Genomic DNA, 20414 nt, shown 5'->3' with positions numbered 1-20414 from the left:
TATTTTGCCTAAGCGGACAAAAAAACTCTTAATTTAAAAGGTTCCTTTACTGCCTGTTAATGTTATCACACAGAGTATTTTAAATATACTTCCCTAGATCAATAACTAGAGGAAAAGGGACAAAGAAGGTATATATAATCATACTATAGTAAAACCCTGAAATAACACAAAAAATTGATATTACGTAGTAGATAACAAGCTTTAATCCTCCATACATTAGATGTACAGTGGATCATGGTGTTTTCCACGATCCTAAAAAAATATCCTTTCCTTTCCATCTTTCCCTTGAGCCACTGCCCTCTCTTTTCCTTCCTTTCACATCACACTTAGGGATTATCTACATTCTTTCTTTCTTCTGACTTACTCTAGAACCCATTGTAACCTAGAGAATATCCCTACCAGTCAAGTGAAACTAATTTCAACCAGCTCACTAGGTGGACTTTTCCCATTTCTTATGTTACCTGCCATTCCTGCCCGCCGCCCCCGCCAAAAAAAAAAACCCACCAACAACATCTATACGCAGTTGGCTCCCAGAAATGGAACCCAGATCTCTCCTGAGATTCCCACCTTTGTATGCAGCTGCGTACCAGACATGTATGCTTTGATGCCCCCCAGTTATCTCAAACTCTGTGTGTACCTTACCAGCATTTCTCAAGTCCCTTGTCTCAGTGATTGGCCCAACTATCCACTTTTTAGCCCAAGGCATAAATCTGGATAGCACTCTTAATACCTCCCTTTCCTGATACAACCATTTTATCACCAAGAATTTGGATGGATTCCACATCTTAAATATATTTTGAATCCATCCACTTCACTCTGCCTTTATCACCACGGTCTGTTTTCTGGATTACTGAGACAGCTTTCTTTGAGATCTCCCTATCTCCTACTTGTTCTTCTCAATCTTTTTTCCACATTGCAGCCACGATGATTTTTCTAGAACACAGATTTGGTCATATCCCTCCTGAGTCTCCTGTTCTCGAGACAGAGTTTCTGCATGTCATCCTCTGCTTACATCTCTAGGCTTGTTTCTTTCTATGTAGTCTGTGATTCAGACACATTAACATTTACTTGTTCTTCAAGTCGTGCTCTTTGTTGCCTTGTCTTTGTGCCCTCTTCTCTCTGCTTGGATAACAATACTCTGTTTCATTTTCATAGCCTGTTTTAGATCTATTTGCCTGTTATGTTTCAGTTTAACTGTCACTTTCCTGTGTAAGTCTCTCCTGACCCCTTTCTCCTCTGCATTCCCTTGTCACCCTGCACTATTCCTGCTTTAATATTTATCACACCATATTGTCATCAGGGATAATTCTGATCTCCTGCCCATCACAGCCAGCTTCTGGGGAAGGAGTCCAGCAAACCCCTGGTCTCAGCTATAATTACAGCTTAGCAATTCTATTTCTGGTCCAAGGAAATTTTCATCTTGTATTTTGAAACCAGCTGGCTCTTTTTGTTTTGTCTTTTTTGTATGTTATCTGTCATTGTTCCGTGTTTGGAGCAGAAGGGGAGTACCAAAAAATCCTGACTAGAAGTTAAAGTCTGCATGATTATTAAGCTGTCCAGGTGATTCTTATGCACATTAAAGTTTTGTAACATCTGTGCTCTATTTTATTCTATTGAGAAGACTGAAGTTATTTGACATGAACTTATTCAACCTCAGATTCCCTCTATTACTACATCCTCATTTTCCATTTTCCCTGCCTTTGATGAAGTGTCTTCCCATCTTTCCAGAGTAGAATGTTCTAGCTCCATGCTTAATTCCATCACCTTTCTAGACTCCTTCTAACTCTTGCTATTAATAAATTCATTTTCTAGCTTGCATCTCTTCTCTTTCCTGACTCTTACTCTTTACCTACAATCAAAGCCATCCTAAACCACATTAACACAAAAGCTCTCTCCTCCATCTCTTTGGTCACCTCTCACTATACCATTTTTTTCTGACTTTCTTCACTACAGTCGCCTAAAAGCTTAGTTTGTACCAGCAATCTTAAGTTCCTTAGCACCTGTTTCTTATCCTTTCGTAAAATTACCTTTATTCTCTTGAATCCCTCATAGCATTCGCTATTCTTGATTACGCTGTTTCTTCTTCACTATCATTCCTTGGTGTATTAGATTCTTATCGCTGCTGTAACATATTGCTATAAACTTAGTGGCTTAAAACAACACGGATTTATTATCTTACAGTTCTGGGGATCAGAAGTTTAAAATGGATCTCAGTGGACTGAAATCAAGGTGTTGACAGGACTGCGTTTCTTCTGGAGTCCCTAGAGGGGAATCCATTTTCTTGACTTTTCCAGCTTCTGGAAGCTGACCTCATACCTTGGCTAGTGGCCTCCATTCTCTTCAAATCTAGCAGTGTGGCATCTTCAAAGCTCTCACTGAATCTGACACTTCTGCCTCCTTCTTCTGTTCAAAAGGACCCTTGATTATGTTGCAGCCAGGACAAGATAATCCACAGTCCTCTCCCCATTGCAAGACCAATCAATTAATAATCTTAATCCCCCTTTGTCATGTAAACTAACATATTCACAGGTCTCCAGGTTTGGGGCTCTGATGTCATTGGTGGGCTATTATTCTACCTACCACACTTGACTTGATTAAAATTTAAATAGCCTTTCAATAATTCTGGTGACCTCTTTTTCGTTTTTCTTTATTCTCGCTTGATTTTCTTCCTTCAAGTGAATATATCTCCTTTGTAACTATCTTTAACACCCTCTCTTATGTTCTCTTCTCTTTCCTTTATATTCTCATCTTACTGATTTTATTCACATTGATGGTTTCAACTGTCTTTATCCATAGATAGATGCCAATAACTTTGTAAAGATTTAGCCTGAATTTTCAGCTGTTTTCTACATATTATTAGCTTGAAATGTTAATGCTGAAACCATCAACTTTACCAAAAATATAGTTTCTTTACTTCACTAACTTTAATATTAGCTCAGTAATGAAGCCTTATTGTTCCTTTCCCGTACTCTCGCTTTGACTTTCAGGACCTATATTCATTTCATTTATTCTTTTTTTTTTTTTAAACATCTTTATTAGAGTATAATTGCTTTACAATGGTGTGTTAGTTTCTGCTTTATAACAAAGTGAATCAGCTATACATATACATACATCCCCATATCTCCTCCCTCTTACGTCTCCCTCCCACCTTCCCTATCCCACCCCTCTAGGTGGTCACAAAGCACCGAGCTGATCTCCCTGTGCTATGTGGCTGCTTCCCACTAGCTATCTATTTTACATTTGGTAGTATATATAAGTACATGCCACTCTCTCACTTCGTATCAGCTTACACTTCCCCCTCCCGTGCCCTCAAGTCTGTCTGTACATTTGCGTCTTTATTCCTATCCTGCCCCTAGGTTCATCAGAACCATTTTTATTTTCTTTTTTAGATTCCATATATCTGTGTTAGCATACGGTGTTTGTTTTTCTCTTTCTGACTTACTTCACTCCGTATGACAGACTCTAGGTCCATCCACCTCACTCCAAATAACTCAATTTCGTTTCTTTTTATGGCTGAGTTACATTCCATTGTGTATATGTGCCACATCTTCTTTATCCATTCATCTGTCCATGGACACTTAGGTTGCTTCCATGTCCTGGCTATTGTAAATAGAGCTGCAGTGAACATTGTGGTACATAACTCTTTTTGAATTATGGTTTGCTCAGGGTATATGGCCAGCAGTGGAATTGCTGGGTCGTATGGTAGTTCTATTTTTAGTTTTTTAAGGAACCTCCATACTGTTCTCCATAGTAGCTGTATCAATTTACATTCCCACCAACAGTGCAAGAGGGTTCCCTTTTCTCCACACCCCCTCCAGCATTTACTGTTTGTAGATTTTTTGATGATGGCTATTCTGACTGGTGTGAGGTGATACCTCATTGTAGTTTTGATGTGCATTTCTCTAATGATTAATGATGTTGAGCATCCTTTCATGTGTTTGTTGGCAATCTGTATATCTTCTTTGGAGAAATGTCTATTTAGGTCTTCTGCCCATTTTTGGATTGGGTTGTTTGTTTTTTTGATATTGAGCTGCATGAGCGGCTTGTATATTTTGGAGATTAATCCTTTGTCAGTTGCTTCGCTTGCAGATATTTTCTCCCAGTCTGAGGGTTGTCTTTTCATCTTGTTTATGGTTTTCTTTGCTGTGCAAAAGCTTTTAAGTTTCATTAGGTCCCATTTGTTTATTTGTGTTTTTATTTCCATTTCTGTAGGAGGTGGGTCAAAAAGGATCTTACTGTGATTTATATCTGCCTATGTTTTCCTCTAAGAGTTTTATAGTGTCTGGCCTTACATTTAGGTCTTTAATTCATTTTGAGTTTATTTTTGTGTATGGCATTAGGGAGTGTTCTAATTTCATTCTTTCACATGTAGCCGTCCAGTTTTTCAAGCACCACTTACTGAAGAGGCTGTCTTTCCTCCATTGTATATTCTTGCCTCCTTTATCAAAAATAAGGTGACCATATGTGCATGGGTTTATCTCTGGGCTTTCTATCCTGTTCTGTTGATCTATATTTCTGTTTTTGTGACAGTACCATACTGTTTTGCTTACTGTAGCTTTGTAGTATTGTCTAAAGTCAGGGAACCTGCTTCCTCCAGCTCCAACTTTCTCAAGATTGCTTTGGCTATTCGGGGTCTTTTGTGTTTCCATTCAAATTGTGAAATTTTTTGTTCTAGTTCTGTGAAAAATACAGTTGGTAGTTTGATAGAGATTACATTGAATCTGTAGATTACTTTGGGTAGTATAGTCATTTTCACAATGTTGATTCTTCCAATCCAAGAACATGGTATATCTCTCCATCTGTTTGTATCATCTTTAATTTATTTCGTCAGTGTCTTATAGTTTTCTGCATACAGGTCTTTTGTCTCCTTAGGTCTTTTTATTCCTAGGTATTTTATTCTTTTTGTTGCAGTGGTAAATGGGAGTGTTTCCTTAATATCTCTTTCAGATATTTCATCATTAGTGTATAGGAATTCAAGATATTTCTGTGCATTAATTTTGTATCCTGCTACTTTACCAAATTCATTGATTAGCTCTAGTAGTTTTCTGGTAGCATCTTTAGGATTCTCTATATATAGTATCATGTCATCAGCAAACAGTGACAGCTTTAACTCTTCTTTTCCAATTTGGACTCCTTTTATTTCTTTTTCTTCTCTGATTGCTGTGGCTAAAACTTCCAAAACTGTTGAATAATAGTGGTGAGAGTGGACAGTCTTGTCTTGGTCCTGATCTTAATTGAAATGGTTTCAGTTTTCCACCTTTGAGAACAGTGTTAGCTGTGGGTTTGTCATATATGGCTTTTATTATGTTGAGGTAAGTTCCATCTGTGCCTACTTTGTAGAGGTTTTTTTTTATCATAAATGGGTGTTGAATTTTGTCAAAAGCTTTTTCTGCATCTATTGAGGTTATCATATGGTTTTTCTCCTTCAATTTGTTAATATGGTGTATCACATTGATTGATTTGCATATATTGAAGAATCCTTGCATTCCTGGGATAAACCCCCTTGATCATGGTGTATGATCCTTTTAATGTGCTGTTGGATTCTGTTTGCTAGTATTTTGTTGAGGATTTTTACATCTATGTTCATCAGTGATATTGGCCTGTACTTTTCTTTCTTTGTGACATCTTTGTCTGGTTTTGGTATCAGGGTGATGGTGGCCTCTGGTAGAATGGTAGAATGAGTTTGGGAGTGTTCCTCCCTCTCCTATATTTTGGAAGAGTTTGAGAAGGATAGTTGTTAGCTCTTCTCTAAACGTTTGATAGAATTCGCCTGTGAACCATCTGGCCCCGGGCTTTTGTCTTTTAGAAGATTTTTAATAGCAGTCTCAATTTCAGTGCTTGTGATTGGTCTGTGTATATTTTCTATTTCTTCCTGGTTCAGTCTCGGAAGGTTGTGCTTTTCTGAGAATTTGTCCATTTCTTCCAGGTTGTCCATTTTATTGGCATATAGTTGCTTGTAGTAATCTCTCATGATCCTTTGTATTTCTGCAGTGTCAGTTGTTACTTCTCCTTTTTCATTTCTAATTCTATTAATTTGAGTCTTCTCACTGTTTTTCTTGATGAGTCTGGCTAATGGTTTATCAATTTTGTTTATCCTCTCAAAGAACCAGCCTTTAGTTTATTGATCTTTGCTATTGTTTCCTTCATTTCTTTTTCATTTATTTCTGATCTGATCATTATGATTTCTTTCCTTCTGCTAACTTTGGGGTATTTTTGTTTTTCTTTCTCTAATTGCCTTAGGTGTAAGGTTAGGTTGTTTATTTGAGAATTTTCTTGTTTCTTGAGGTAGGATTGTATTGCTAAAAAGTTTCCTCTTAGAACTGCTTTTGCTGCATCCCATATGTTTTGCATCGTCATGTTTTCATTGTCATTTGTTTCTAGGTAGTTTTTTGATTTCCTTTTTGATTTCTTCAGTGATCTCTTGGTAGTGTATTGTTTAGCTTCCATGTGTTTGTATTTTTAACAGTTTTTTTCCTGTAATTGATATCTATTCTTATAGCGTTGTGGTCAGACAAGATACTTGATATGATTTCAATTTTCCTAAATTTACCAAGGCTTGATTTGTGACCCAGGATATGGTCTATCCTGGAGAATGTTTCATGAGCACTTGAGAAGAAAGTGTATTCTGTTGTTTTTGGATGGAATGTCCTATAAATATCAATTAAGTCCATTTTGTTTAATGTGTCATTTAAAACTTGTGTTTGCTTATTTATTTTCATTTTGGATGATCAGTCCACTGGTGAAAGTGGGGTGTTAAAGTCCCCTACTATGACTGTGTTACTGTCAATTTCCCCTTTTATGGCTGTTGGCATTTGCCTTATGTATTGAGGTGCTCCTATGTTGGGTGCATAAATATTTACAATTGCTATATCTTCTTCTTGGATTGATCCCTTGATCATTTTGTAGTGTCCTTCTTTGTCTCTTGTAATAGTCTTTATTTTAAAGTCTATTTTGTCTGATATGAGAACTGCTACTGCAGCTTTCTTTTGATTTCCATTTGCATGGAATACTTTTTTCCATCCCCTCACTTTCAGTGTGTATGTGTCCCTAGGTCTGAAGTGGGTCTCTTGTAGACAGCATATATATGGGTCTTGTTTTTGTATCCATTCAGCCAGTCTATGTCTTTTGGTTGGAGCATTTAATCCTTTTACATTTAAGGTAATTATCTATATGTATGTTCCTATGACCATTTTCTTAATTGTTTTGGGTTTGTTTTTGTAGGTCTTTTCCTTCTCTTGTGTTTCCTGCCTGGAGAAATTCCTTTAGCATTTGTTGTGAAGCTGGTTTGGTGGTGCTGAATTCTGTTAGCTTTTTCTTGTCTGTTACGGTTTTAATTTCTCCATTGATTCTGAGTGAGATCCTTGCCAGGTAGAGTAATCTTGTTTGTAGGTTTTTCCCTTTCATCACTTTAAATATGTCCTCCCACTCCCTTCTGGCTTGCAGAGTTTCTGCTGAAAGATCAGCTGTTAACCTTATGGGGATTCCCTTGTATGTTATTTGTTATTTTTCCCTTGCTGCTTTTAATATTTTTTCTTTGTATTTAATTTTTGATAGCTTGATTAATATGTGTCTTGGCGTGTTTCTCCTTGGTTTTATCCTGTATCGGACTCTCTGTGCTTCCTGGACTTGATTGACTATTTCCTTTCCCATATTAGGGAAGTTTTCAAATCTAATCTCTTCAAATATTTTCTCAGTCCCTTTCTTTTTCTCTTCTTCTGGGACCCCTATAATTTGAATGTTGTTGCGTTTAATGTTGTCCCAGAGGTCTCTGAGACTGTCCTCATTTCTTTTCATTCTTTTTTCTTTATTCTGCTCTGCAGTATTTAATTTTCACTCTTTTATCTTCCGGGTCACTTTTCCATTCTTCTGCCTCAGTCATTCTGCTATTGATTCCTTCTAGAGAATTTTTAATTTCATTTTTTGTTTTGTTCATCATTGTTTGTTTGCTCTTTAGTTCTTCTAGGTCCTTGTTAAACGTTTCTTGTATTTTCTCCATTCTATTTCCAAGATTTTGGATCATCTTTACTATCATTACTCTAAATTCTTTTTCAGGTAGCTGCCTATTTCCTCTTCATTTATTTGGTCTTGTGGGTTTTTACCTTGCTCCTTCATCTGCTGTGTGTTTCTCTGTCTTCTCATTTTCCTTAACTTACTGTGTTTGGGGTCTCCTTTTTGCAGGCTGCAGGTTCGGAGTTCCCGTTGTTTTTGGTGTCTGCCCTGGGTGGCTAAGGTTGGTTCAGTCGGTTGTGTAGGATTCCTGGTGGAGGGGACTAGTGCCTGTGTTCTGGTGGATGAGGCTGGATCTTGTCTTTCTGGTGGGTAGGACCACGTCCGGTGGTGTGTTTTGGGGTGTCTGTGAACTTAGTATGATTTTAGGCAGCCTCTCTTCTAATGGGTGGGGTTGTGTTCCTGTCTTACTAGTTGTTTGGCATAGGGTGTCCAGTACTGTAGCTTGCTGGTCGTTGAGTGGAGCTGGGTCTTTGTGTTGAGATGGAGATCTCTGGGAGAGCTTTCGCCGTTTGATATTACGTGGAGCCGGGAGGTCTCTGGTGGACCAAAGTCCTGAACTCAGCTCTCCCACCTCAGAGGCACAGGCCTGACACCCCGCCGGAGCACCAAGACCTTGTCAGCCACACGGCTTTTGGGAAGTCTGAGGTCTTCTGCCAGCGTTCCATAGGTGTTCTGTAGAAGTTGTTCCACATTTAGATGTATTTCTGATGTATTTGTGGGGAAGAAGGTGATCTCCACCTCTTACTCCTCTGCCATCTTGAAGGTCTCCCTTTCATTTATTCTTTCTTCTCCTAGTCCCACCATCATTAACTGGAACTTAGACCATATCTGTCTCTGACCCCATTTTTATCCTAGCACTGTTCTTCTTTATCAACACTGGCACAAAGCATTGCCAAAAGTAATCATTCTTGTTTTTTTGGCTGTGCTGGGTCTTCGTTGTGGCATGTGGGCTCTTCATTGCGGCACACAGGCTTCTCTAGTTGTGGCATGTGGGCTCCAGAGTGCTTGGGCTCAGTAGTTACGGTGCCCTGGCTCTGTAGTTGTGGCACACGGGCTCTCTAGTTGTGGTGCACAGGCTCAGTAGCTGCAGTGTGCAGGCTTAGTTGCACCACAGCATGTGGGGTCTTAGTTCCCCAATCAGGAATCGAACCCACGTCTCCTGCATTGGAAGGCAGATTATTAACCACTGGACCACCAAGTAAGTCCCCCAGAAGTAATATTCTTATTCCCTTTCTCCTGCTTAGTGATTTGGTTGCTCCTTGTTGCTCCAGAGCAAGGAAAGATTCCTGAGAATGTCATTCTAACCTTCTAGTTGTATCTTCTACTCCTTATAAATACCTGCAGTTCATGGGAAACTCTTCATTCCTCATCCATAGTTTTTGGCTTATAGTTTTTCCCATCTTCTCTGCCTGTTTAAATTCTGCCCCATTCTTTAGGGTCTTTTATCAACTACTATGTTCTCCAAGAACTTTTCCTGTTTAGCATAATTAAATTGAAGTAGCATATTGTTAATCTTATATGGTGGAATCAATCATATCATGCCTTGTTTTAAATTTACCTACTTAATAAATTATAAATTCATGATGGTTAGAGATTATGTATGGCTGATACATGTTATATGACAAATCAAAGGCCTTTAATCAGCAATTACTTAATGAGTTCATGAATGAATGGTAGATGCTGAATTAAAATCTATTTATTTGATTTAAAGAGAGAAAATTGAGAGTTATAAAGAATGAATAGCATTTTCATTAATATTTCTTATGAACGTAGATGCAAATATCTTCAAGAAAACATGAGCACACTAAATCCAGCCACATATAAAAATGATTATACATCATTATCAATTAGGATTTATCCCAGGAACGCAAGTTGGTACAGCATCTGAAAATCAAGTAATGTAATATATTATATAAGTAGAATAAAGGACAAAAGCCATATGATCATCTCAATATATGCAGGAAAAGTATTTGAAAAATATCTGACACCCTTTCATGATAAAAATGATCAATAAATTAGGAATAGAAGGGTACATTCTCAATTTGATAAAGGACATATATAAAAAACTATGGCTAACATCATACTAACTGGCAAAAGAATCAATGCTTCCCTGAAGATCAGGAATAAAATAGATGTTCACTCTCACAACTTCTATTCAACATTGTGGTGGAGGTTCTAGCCAGGGCAGTTAGGAAAGAAAAGGAGATAGAAAGTATCCTGGTTGGAAAGGGAGAAAAACTATTTGCAGATGGCACGCATTCAATGGATAAGGGATCAACTAAAATGAGTAAGGTATCCACTAAAGTGGAGAAGATATCCTCTAAAAAGCTATATTTAGACCCAATAAACAGTTCAGCAAGGTTGCTGCTATAGAATATCAACATATAAAAATGAATTGTATTTCCATACATTAGCAGTGAACATTCTGAAAATGAAACTAAGAAAAGAATTCCACATCCAATAGGACCAAAAGAATAAATGCTTATGAACAAATTTAAGAAAGGAAGTGAAAGACTTTTACACTTAAAAACTACAAAACCTTGTTGAAAGAAGTTAAAGAAGATCTAAATGAAAGGAAAGATATCCCATGTTGGTAGATTGGAAGACTAAATATTAAGATGGCAGTATTCCTCCAGTTGATCTATAGATGCAACACAGTCCCCGTCAAAATCCCAACTGGCTTTTTTGCAGAAATTGATAATCTGATCCTAAGGTTCATATGGAAATTTATATGCAAATCATGTATCAGATATGGGACATATATAAAGAACTCTTACAACTCAATTTTAAAAAGACAAATAACAATTAAAAACTGGCAAAGTAATTGAATAGATATTTCTCCAAAGAAGACATATAAAAGCAATCAATAAGCACGTTAAAGTGTGCTCAACATTATCAGTCATTAGGGAAATGCAAACCAAGTGTATAATGTGATACCACTTCACATCCTTAAAATAGAAAAGGTAATAATGAGTGTTGGCAAGGATGTGGAGAAATTGGAATCCTCATACATTGCAAGTGAGCATGTTAAATATTACAGCTGCTTTGGAAAACAATTTGGCAGTTCCTTAATAAGTTAAACATAGAGTTATCATATGACTCAGCCATTTTACTTCTAGGTGTACATACCAAGTGAGATGAAATCATATGTCCAGAGAAATGTAGTACTCAAATGTTCATAGCAGCTTTACTCGTAATAGCCAAAAAATGAAAAGAACTCAAATATCTATCAACTGATGAATGGATAAATAAAATGTGGTATATCCATACAATAGAATATTATTCAGCAATTAAAGGAATGAAGTTTTGACATTTGCAGCAACATGGTTGAACTTTGAAAACATCATGCTAAGTGAAAGAAGCCAGTCATGAAAGACCATATATTTTATGGTTCCTTTATATGAAATGTCCAGAATAGGCAAATATATAGATACAGCTTAGCTATTATAAGTCATAGATCTATTAGTTATGGATTAGCTATTGCCTAGGGCTTAGAGGGAGGTAGGGAGAGTTACTGCTAATGGGGTGGAATTACTTCGGCAGGAATGAAATTGCTCTGAAATTAAATTGTAGTGACAGTTGTACAACCCTGTAAATACCAAAAATTGTTGAATTTTGTACTTTAGGTGAATGACTGTATTACTGTGCAATTATTATATTTTGATAAAGCTCTTTATAAAGATACAGTGAAATTCTGAGTACAATTGATACACATTATCCTTTCAATATCTGAAAAGGGTAAAGCAAACATTACTTTTCCATTACAACTTATTTTATCATTTTGAAAATGCCTGTTGTCCCTATAAAAGCTTGAAATAGCAACTTATTGTATTTAAAATTTAGCCATAAGTTTTCCTAGTTTCAAATAGTATTTTAATAAAAATTCAGTGTACATAGAAGAGAAATAATATTTACTTTTTTTCTATACCAAAAGAAAAGTTATATGGAATATGCCAAATACATGTGGTTCCTTGGCATGGGATGGAAAGAAAATATTCTATGAGCACTTTTTTAAAACAAAATTTCTTATTTTATTTGTTCTAAGTTCTCTGTAACATAATTGTTACATGGACTGCTTTTATGTATGACATGTAAATATTGGAATTGACAGAATCTCTAGGGCAATGTTCTTAGAATTCAGTGATATCTGAGATCACACTTAGCACTACTTACCAAATTATTCATTATATTCTGCTTAGAGTAAGAGTTACAGTGAATGTTGTAAATGTTGGTTGACAAATATGAGGTTATGTGGTTTGGCAGTCAGAAATCTGTCAGATGGTTTTGCTTAGATCTACTTTTCTTTAAAAAAAAAAAACCAAAAAAAAACCTGTATTCCACTTCTTCAAATTACCAAACACTTTCCAGTCCTTCTCTTTCTTTACCCTCCCATGGCACACTTCAAGCTCCCTCTTTTTTGACAGAGTTCTTCCTTAGCATCCCGTCATCATACTCTTGCTTTTACCTTCCCTGATTCTTCCTCCCAGTCTCCTGTACTGGCTTCTCTTCCTTTGACTTTCCCTTGGATGGTGGTGGTTCTCAGAGTTCCCTCCTTAAATTCAATTCTTTTCATTTATGTGTCTTCTTTGGAGATCTCATTTATTGCTACAACTTCAAAAGCAATCTGCAGAGTGGGTGATAAACCACAAATATACATCTTTACCCCTTACTTTTTTTTACTGAGTTTCAAATTTTTAGCTGAAGAGTTGGAATTTCTGCCTAGTTCTCTTCAACATGTCTTGTTCAAAATGTCCCAAACTCAACCAAACCTCAAAATGTGTTCTTCCCTCTGTATCCCATTTCCTGTTAATAGCACTGCCATTAGCTCCCTTCTCAATCAAGCCAGAAGTCTGAGATATTTATCTAGTGGCAAAGTCCTGTTGAATTCTCCCTCTAGAATCTCTTGAATATGAGTTCTCTCCCTCATAAAGCTTACTTCAGGATCTCATCATTTATCACTGGACTATTTATTGTCTATCTACATTAAACACAAGGATTGTCTTTCTGAAATATTGATTTGCTTATGAAATGTTCTTGTTTAATTTAAACCTCTTCATAGACACCTTAAATCATTTCAGAAAAAAAGCCAAAGTTCTTGGGAAAGCTCTCATATGGATTCAGGATTCAGCATATGGCTGACTAGCTAAGCTTATCTTCATCAGTTTCCCAACCATGCTGGTACACTTTCCATTGTTCAACTATGCTGTATTTTCAGATGTATTCACCCATGCTGTTTTTGGCTTTTATTTTTGTTTTCGTTGTTTTTTATTAGTCTAAAGCTAACTGTATTCCACTTGCAGCAGTAATTAGTTCAGGACTCCAGGCCTAAGTCAATGAGCACATTTTCCTGACTAGAGGAATCATTCAAAAGAGTTAGCATGTGACTCAGTTCAGGATATTAGGAGAAAAGGGAAGATTGGCTGGGTGCTCCTGGGAAAAAGTTCTCCTCCTCTTAGAAGAGAACCGCTGGAAGAGACACCCTCTCTTCCACTAGATATCCCAGTCAAAGATCTAGCCTAGGACTGCTATAACCATTTTGCTTCCGTCAGGGAAGTCAGCCTTAAGGATGACATCAAAACACAGAGGAGAGATAGGTGAGCAGATCTCAGAGAAGCCGAGCAAGAGACATTGCCTTAAAACAACCCTAAAATCCTTGCCACTTCTGGACTGCCAGATATGCAAGCTGTTAAATTTCTGGTTTATGTCAGTTTGGATCAGTTTTTCTATTGCAGACCAAAGCCTCCAAACTAATAAGTAAACTTTTTTTTTTTAAAAAGTTCAAGGGGAGATGGACAGAAGCATATTAGGTATGCAGAACATGAATGAAATGAATTCCAATTAAGACTGCTTTTTACTGTGAATAGACTTGTCCCCATTAGGCTTACTTGTTTGTACCTACATAGGCAATGTATGCTTTGTATTTGTGAAGATACTACTTCGAAATCTGATTGTGACATATGATCTTGAAAAACGATTATTACAAAAGAGCTAAATGCATGCATCCTTCTTAACATAAATGTCAATGCTAAATTTAAATTGATGAATAAATATTGGGCACATCAAAAGGCAGGGTTTTTTGATCGGTAAAAAAACAAAACACCAAATTTTTTAATTATTAAAATTTGAGGGGGAGCCTAGCCCAAAAATAAATGAAAAATATTCCTATTTTTCATATAGAATTCTTAAATACTTTACTGAGAGCCTTTTACATATAATTATTTTGAAGCTAACCTTTCAAGGTTCTTACTTAATTCTAAGGAGAATTGTGAAACATGGAGTTTTTGTAAAATAAAATACTTAACACAAAACCCACAAACTTAATATCATTCCATGTGTTCTTCTATGTTCCAGGGTTATTTTTCTCCACTTAAAAAAGAAAAATGTCAAACATCTTTCAATTTCTACTCTTTTTGTTGTCAGGAGGCTATTTGGAAGTAGAGCACAAAGAAGTTCTTTATTATGAAAGGAAATGGCTGAAAATAAGAGTAAATGCTTAAATGAAGGACTAAATGAAGATTCCTAATTTTTAAGAATTCGGATCAATCCTGGGCTCCATAAGTGCCTTGATTGTTGGCATAACTTTAGATGTAAGAGGATCAGAAGGAAAGTTTTGGTCCTTCACTTTTGTAGTGCTTGCTGCTTTACTGTGTGCTATTCTCTTTTTCTTTTGGTCTTCCTTATCTAGAAGTGATTATCAGTTTATTTGGTAATTAGAGTATAGCTGTTCTAGTTTCCTTTCTCTTCTGAATCCACATTCGGTTTTATTAAGATGCCCTGCACTAAGATAGCAACACAGGATGCAGCAGACCCTAATTTTGCACATATGGTTTCATTTTGTTGGATTAAATCTGATGGTAACTCTTTCACCACATTATATGTTTGCTTCTCATGTAACCAATTCATGTTAGAATTCTGAGCTCTCTAGGGGAATTGGTAGATTATGATTTGTACCACTGTGCCTTCAGTGGCTAACTGTTAAGCCTCTAATGAAGATATTATTTCAGAAAAGTCTGAATCTGGTAACTTTTTTATTAAGAACATTCCAAGAAGACGCAAGCATATAGTTATTTCATGATACAGCTTGTAGGCAAGAATGACTTGGCAGTAAACGGCGGGAAAAAAGAATGAATAGAGCAATAGAGGAATTTAAGAAAGGCATTGTCAACCATTCTTTAATTGTGGGGTTTAAAATTTATTTCCTTGTATTTACAATTAGAATATAATTTTTCCTTTGCTTTTTTAAATTTATTTAATTTATTTTTATTTTTGGCTGTATTGGGTCTTCATTGCTGCACGCAGGCTTTCTCTAGTTGGGGCAATTGGGGGCTACTCTTCGTTGCTGTGCACGGGCTTCTCATTGCAGTGGCTTCTCTTGTTGCAGAGCACGGGCTCTGGGCACGCGGGCTTCAGTAGTTGTGGCACGTGGGCTCAGTAGTTGTGGCTCGCAGGCTCTAGAGCACAGGCTCAGTAGTTGTGGCACACGGGCTTAGTTGCTCCGCAGCATGCGGGATCTTCCCAGACCAGGGCTCGAACCCATGTCCCCTGCATTGGCAGGCGGATTCTTAACCACTGCACCACCAGGGAAGTCCCCTCCTTTGCTTTTTATTGATACACTTAAACATATATGTGTGTGTGTATATAGATATGCATCTAAAAAAACTAAAACAAAACTAAAAGCTCAGGTTTACTTTTCAGTAATCATCTATGCTTATGGCTTTTATAATCGTTCCCTGTATTCACTGATCTTTGCTAGTTCTGTTCCTTAAAAAGGACAGCTAACTCCCAGGCATCTGTGGCTGGATTCTCCTCGCAATGGCTCATTTCCTTTTAAATGTATTAACAAGTAGCTTCCAGTGTACCTAATTGTAGCTTTGTTGACTTTCCACCTCTCTCTGCTTATTGAACTAAAAGAAAAGTACATTAAAGCTTATATAAATGGCCAGGTTTTCTGGTTTGGGGACAGTTTAAAAGAAAGCAGACCTTTCATTAATGTGAAAGGGAGTAGACTAGTCCTAACATTGAGTAAACTGAATGGATATGTGCAGGGAGGCACAATAGGAAAACTGGACACTTCCCAAAGCCACCCAAGTTTGCCCTTTGCCATTTTACTGTATTATTTTAGGTTTGAACTTAATTCCCAGAATGTCAAATATACCGATATTCACATGTAAGTACAAAAACATATCCTGAAGCCAAATAGAGAAAAAAAAAGTGCTTGCCACCCTCCATTGGTTCAAATAATTAATGTGAAAATTAGCTATAAAATTTTAAATGTAGTTATTTCATATTTTAAAATATAATCCATGCGCATGTTTTTTTTAAAGTCTCTAGTAGGATAATTCCCTAATTGATGTAGAATGGAAACTAAAACATTTACATCTTTACTTATTTCCAATTTAAATTGCATTTGGGGGGAAAAAAAGGATATAGAGTTTTGCTTTAGTTGGCCCTGTTTTACTGCCATGGGAGTTTACTTTCATCTCAGTTCCCATAGATATGTGTGAGAAATTCTTTAGGGCCTGAAACAAGAGTGTCTTCAGGGTTATATGATCTGACCTAATCAACCATGAGTGCTCTCTTACTCTTTTTAAAAAATCCCTTTTAAAAGCTCTTTAATGAAGGCCTTTCTCAGTCATCTTCTCCTTCTTCCCCTGATTAGACGTTGATGAGTGCAGCATCATTCCTGGGATATGTGAGACTGGCGAATGTTCCAACACCGTGGGAAGCTATTTTTGCGTTTGTCCACGTGGATATGTAACCTCAACAGATGGCTCTCGGTGCATCGGTAAGCCTCGTAGTTTTGAAGGCACAATACACTGCTTCTTTCTAATGACAGAACAGCCCAAACAGGTACGGAGATGGCAACGATTATAAAACGACAGGGAAAATGGCTGAAAGAGTTGTTTAAAATAAACGGTACCACTATTGAGGGATTGATCGACCAGGTGCTCTTTGCAAAAACTTCAGTTTCAGAAACCATCTGGGTTTGCTTTATGTTGTCAAAGCTATTTTTGAAATGAAGAAAGATTTCCTCAAGACATTGCTCTTGCCAAGTGTTACAGACACAAAGGCATGAGAAAGATTTTTAAAAATCTAGTTTGGGAGACAAAATGTAGTAATTAAGAGTTCTTTCATTGCTATGAATCATGAATGTAGTCAGAGTCTTATTTACTTAGCATGTGTTTATTCTAGTGAAAATAGTTATTACAAAAAAGAAATCGATACCTTAATTTTGTTTTAAGCATATTTTAATTAAAGGCATATATATTTTCATGTTCTCTTTTGTTTAGAAAGATAAAACAGTCATGTGTAGGTCATCTATTTTTGAACAAGCCTTAGACTTTAAGAGCACTAAAGGTTCATATAGTACAGGAATTAGGGAAATTAAACCAGCACCCAAAGACGGGAGTTGCTTGGTTCGCTGGAGGACTGGGCAATGACCGTCTCCCATCCCCACTGGGAGGGTGTGTGAGCAACTAACTTCCAGGGACTTTGTAAATCCAAAGGATGTCCAAGTGAACTGGGTTGATGAGAAGAAATAACAGAGGGTTCAGGATGTAAGCTAGAAGTCCTAGGCCACCAGTAAAAAGGCTTGAATTCACTGGATAAAATGTGTTGATATGCCAAACATTATGCTATGGCCGTGCAACAGCAAACATGAGAAATGGAGATCCTGCCTTCAGAATACTATGGTGTCATCATAAATAGTAATAGAAAAGTAGCAATAGCAGTCAAAGAAGAAGCTTGTGGTAGTGGTAGTAAAATTGACAGCTGCCATTTATGAAATACCACGTTTAAGGCACTGGACATCTGTATCACCTCATTATCACATAGTGGTGGGGCCTTGAAGTACCTGTCTGTACTTCAGTTTCTTCTAGTAAATGTTCAATAAAATATTTCTTATTACTTCTATTATTATCATTAGGGGAAGGAGGAGGTATAGGAGAATGAGGATGTACTCCTTAAAATAGCCCTGTGTGATAGGCATAATTATTCTGATTTATATGAAGGAATTGAGGTTTAGAGAGGTAAAGTGACTTACATGATGTTTCAGGGCTGACAAATGGAGCCATGATTTGAATCCAGGTCTCTCTGCACCTGTGTTACTATGGTTCTGTACTGTCTCCTTATCTGCCTTAAGGTGACAGAGACCCTGTGCCTAGATATCAAGGTCTCCAGCATGAGTGGTTTCTCTACCACCACACTGACAGTCTGCTTTGAAAAGTACAATGTCCATTTGGAGCCTCCCTTTCCCGTTGGAGAATTATGAGATTTGAATGATGATTATTTGTTCTTCACGAATGAATCAGAGTTCTATTTTACACTAGGTAAAACATTATAGAGACGTTAAGTCTATAAAACTGAGCAAATTAACTGTTTTTATGGTCAGTGTTACCGGTTGGCTCACTGCGTAGTAGGTCTGATTCATTTAACATAGTTTAACAGAATTGAAAATTAGTAGAACTACCTATACTTGGCTTAATTTTCTTAAACTGTATAGGAAAAGAATGTGCATACACATACACACATATATGCAGTCATCAGCTTGAAATAGGCATGAACTCAACTCCGTTGGAAAAATGTCAGTTTGGGAGTCATCGTTGAACATCACTGGCTGGATGCCATAGACCCTGACTTCAGGAAACTTATATTCTAGAAATGGCTAGAAGAAATGTGGCTGGAGACATAAGTGAGGTTATCACCATGAAGTCTGAAAATGCCAAATAAGATGTATGTATTTTATTTGGTAGACAATGTGGAGTAATTGAAGGCCTTTGGGAATGAATTGTACAACTAGACCAACTAGTAAGAAGGCAGAATTTGCCTTAACAAATGTTAGTGTTTTCTATCAGATTTCTAAGTTGTTTCTTTCTCTCTCATTTCTTAAGTTTCTAAGTCTTTCTTTAGTCAACACATGGTCATTTTTCTGCATTGAAAAGGAAGCATATTCTTCATCATATTCAGATAATCATGATCAAGATCCCCAGTGATTTTCTGAGGTTGTTTTCTTCAATGTCAGATATTTGGTTTACCATTAAATCATGGTAAACTCTATCTCCTGCTTCTTTATATAAAGTTCTCAGCCTTTACTGGACTTTCAAAGCCCTTTAGAAACTGACCCAGCCTGTATTCAGGACTCATCTCTAACCACTTATACCTCACACGCACATTTCTCTTATTGCAGTACCTGAGCACACTGCCCACAGCACTTCCTCTGCCTGAAGCATCTTGATTTCCCCCTTCTATGTTTGTTAAAACCCAGCTCATCCTTTAAGTCCCCACTTAGATATCACATTTCTTTATAGCCATCCCTGCTTAACCCACATTTTCTTCTCGGGCAAAATCAATCCGCCCTTCCCATAATATTTTTTATTTCCTTCATTTCTGGGTTTATCACAGTGTCACAGGTATTTGTGCTTTACTCATTGGCCAGACTCTGAGCGCCATTAGGTCCTGCCTTATGCAGCTTTCTGTCCCCTGTGCCTTATGTAGTCCCTTCCTTAGAAGTCTGGGCTCAGTAAACCTTTTCTGAATGAATAGGCAAACCAGCAAATGAATGAATGAGATGACATTGAATGTAAGAATTTAATGTTGGTTAATAAGTGCTTTGCATCGTTTGGCATCCTGCTGGACATGATGTGATGGCCCTGAGTTACAGTTCCCAGTGCTCAGAAGGTGAGAAAGCCTGCTTGAGCTCCAGAGACCTGAGGCACAGTGAGTTCTTTGCTAACCATGAGTCCCCATTCATTTCAGTATCAATATCCTGACCCAGGAATAGAGGAAAGCCCCTAAGGAGGGGAGAATGATGTTCCAAAATTGCAAAACCAATGTTAAAATTAAGTAATAAGCAGCTTAAAAATGTTTTGAATAACTATGTTTCATTTGGAATAAGTATGTGTTTTCCACATATGAAAAAAATAAATCTAGCATTTTAATATGTAAGAGATCTTTGGTTTTGATTTTTTAAAATCTGAGTCTGTATTTTCTTAGATGGAATTTATTTATGATTGAATTATATATGTCATAAATATTTCCATGCTGTTTATTTTGTAACCACATGTATGCTAACAATAACGAGTTGGATGAACTCAAAGCTTTTTCTTAAGTAAGAAACTGCATGTTATCTGCACCTTTATTTTAAGAGTGGCACATGCTGAATGCTGCCCTAATTCCTTATTCTAGTTAATCAAAACATCTTGAATCTATACAACATTATAAAGCATCCATAAACTGCCTTTTTCTTTTATGTGTAGGAAATAGCTTTATATGTAAGGCAGGAGAGTTTAGCGGGGCATTTTAATTATAAATGAGGATAGTTTTCCCATTTCATTTTATGCTAAATATAAAAATCAAATTCTTAATTTGATTTTATCTCCTGTTTTCCATCCAGTTTTTAAAAATAT

At 36.9% G+C, this 20414-nt stretch overlaps 1 protein-coding gene across 1 annotated transcript in view; it reads left to right on the top strand.

The window, feature by feature from the left end:
* The window catches only part of FBN2 (fibrillin 2), a 224002-nt gene that overhangs the window by 89092 nt on the left and 114496 nt on the right, over positions 1-20414 (top strand). The window contains exon 8 of the mRNA XM_057541239.1: positions 16670-16795. Within this exon, the coding sequence (XP_057397222.1) occupies positions 16670-16795 (126 nt within the window). The remainder of the gene's footprint in view (positions 1-16669; positions 16796-20414) is intronic.

This window comes from Balaenoptera acutorostrata, chromosome 2, assembly GCF_949987535.1.
Source record: "Balaenoptera acutorostrata chromosome 2, mBalAcu1.1, whole genome shotgun sequence".
Lineage (NCBI taxonomy): Eukaryota > Metazoa > Chordata > Mammalia > Artiodactyla > Balaenopteridae > Balaenoptera > Balaenoptera acutorostrata.
This window is presented reverse-complemented; position numbering and strand designations above follow the sequence as displayed.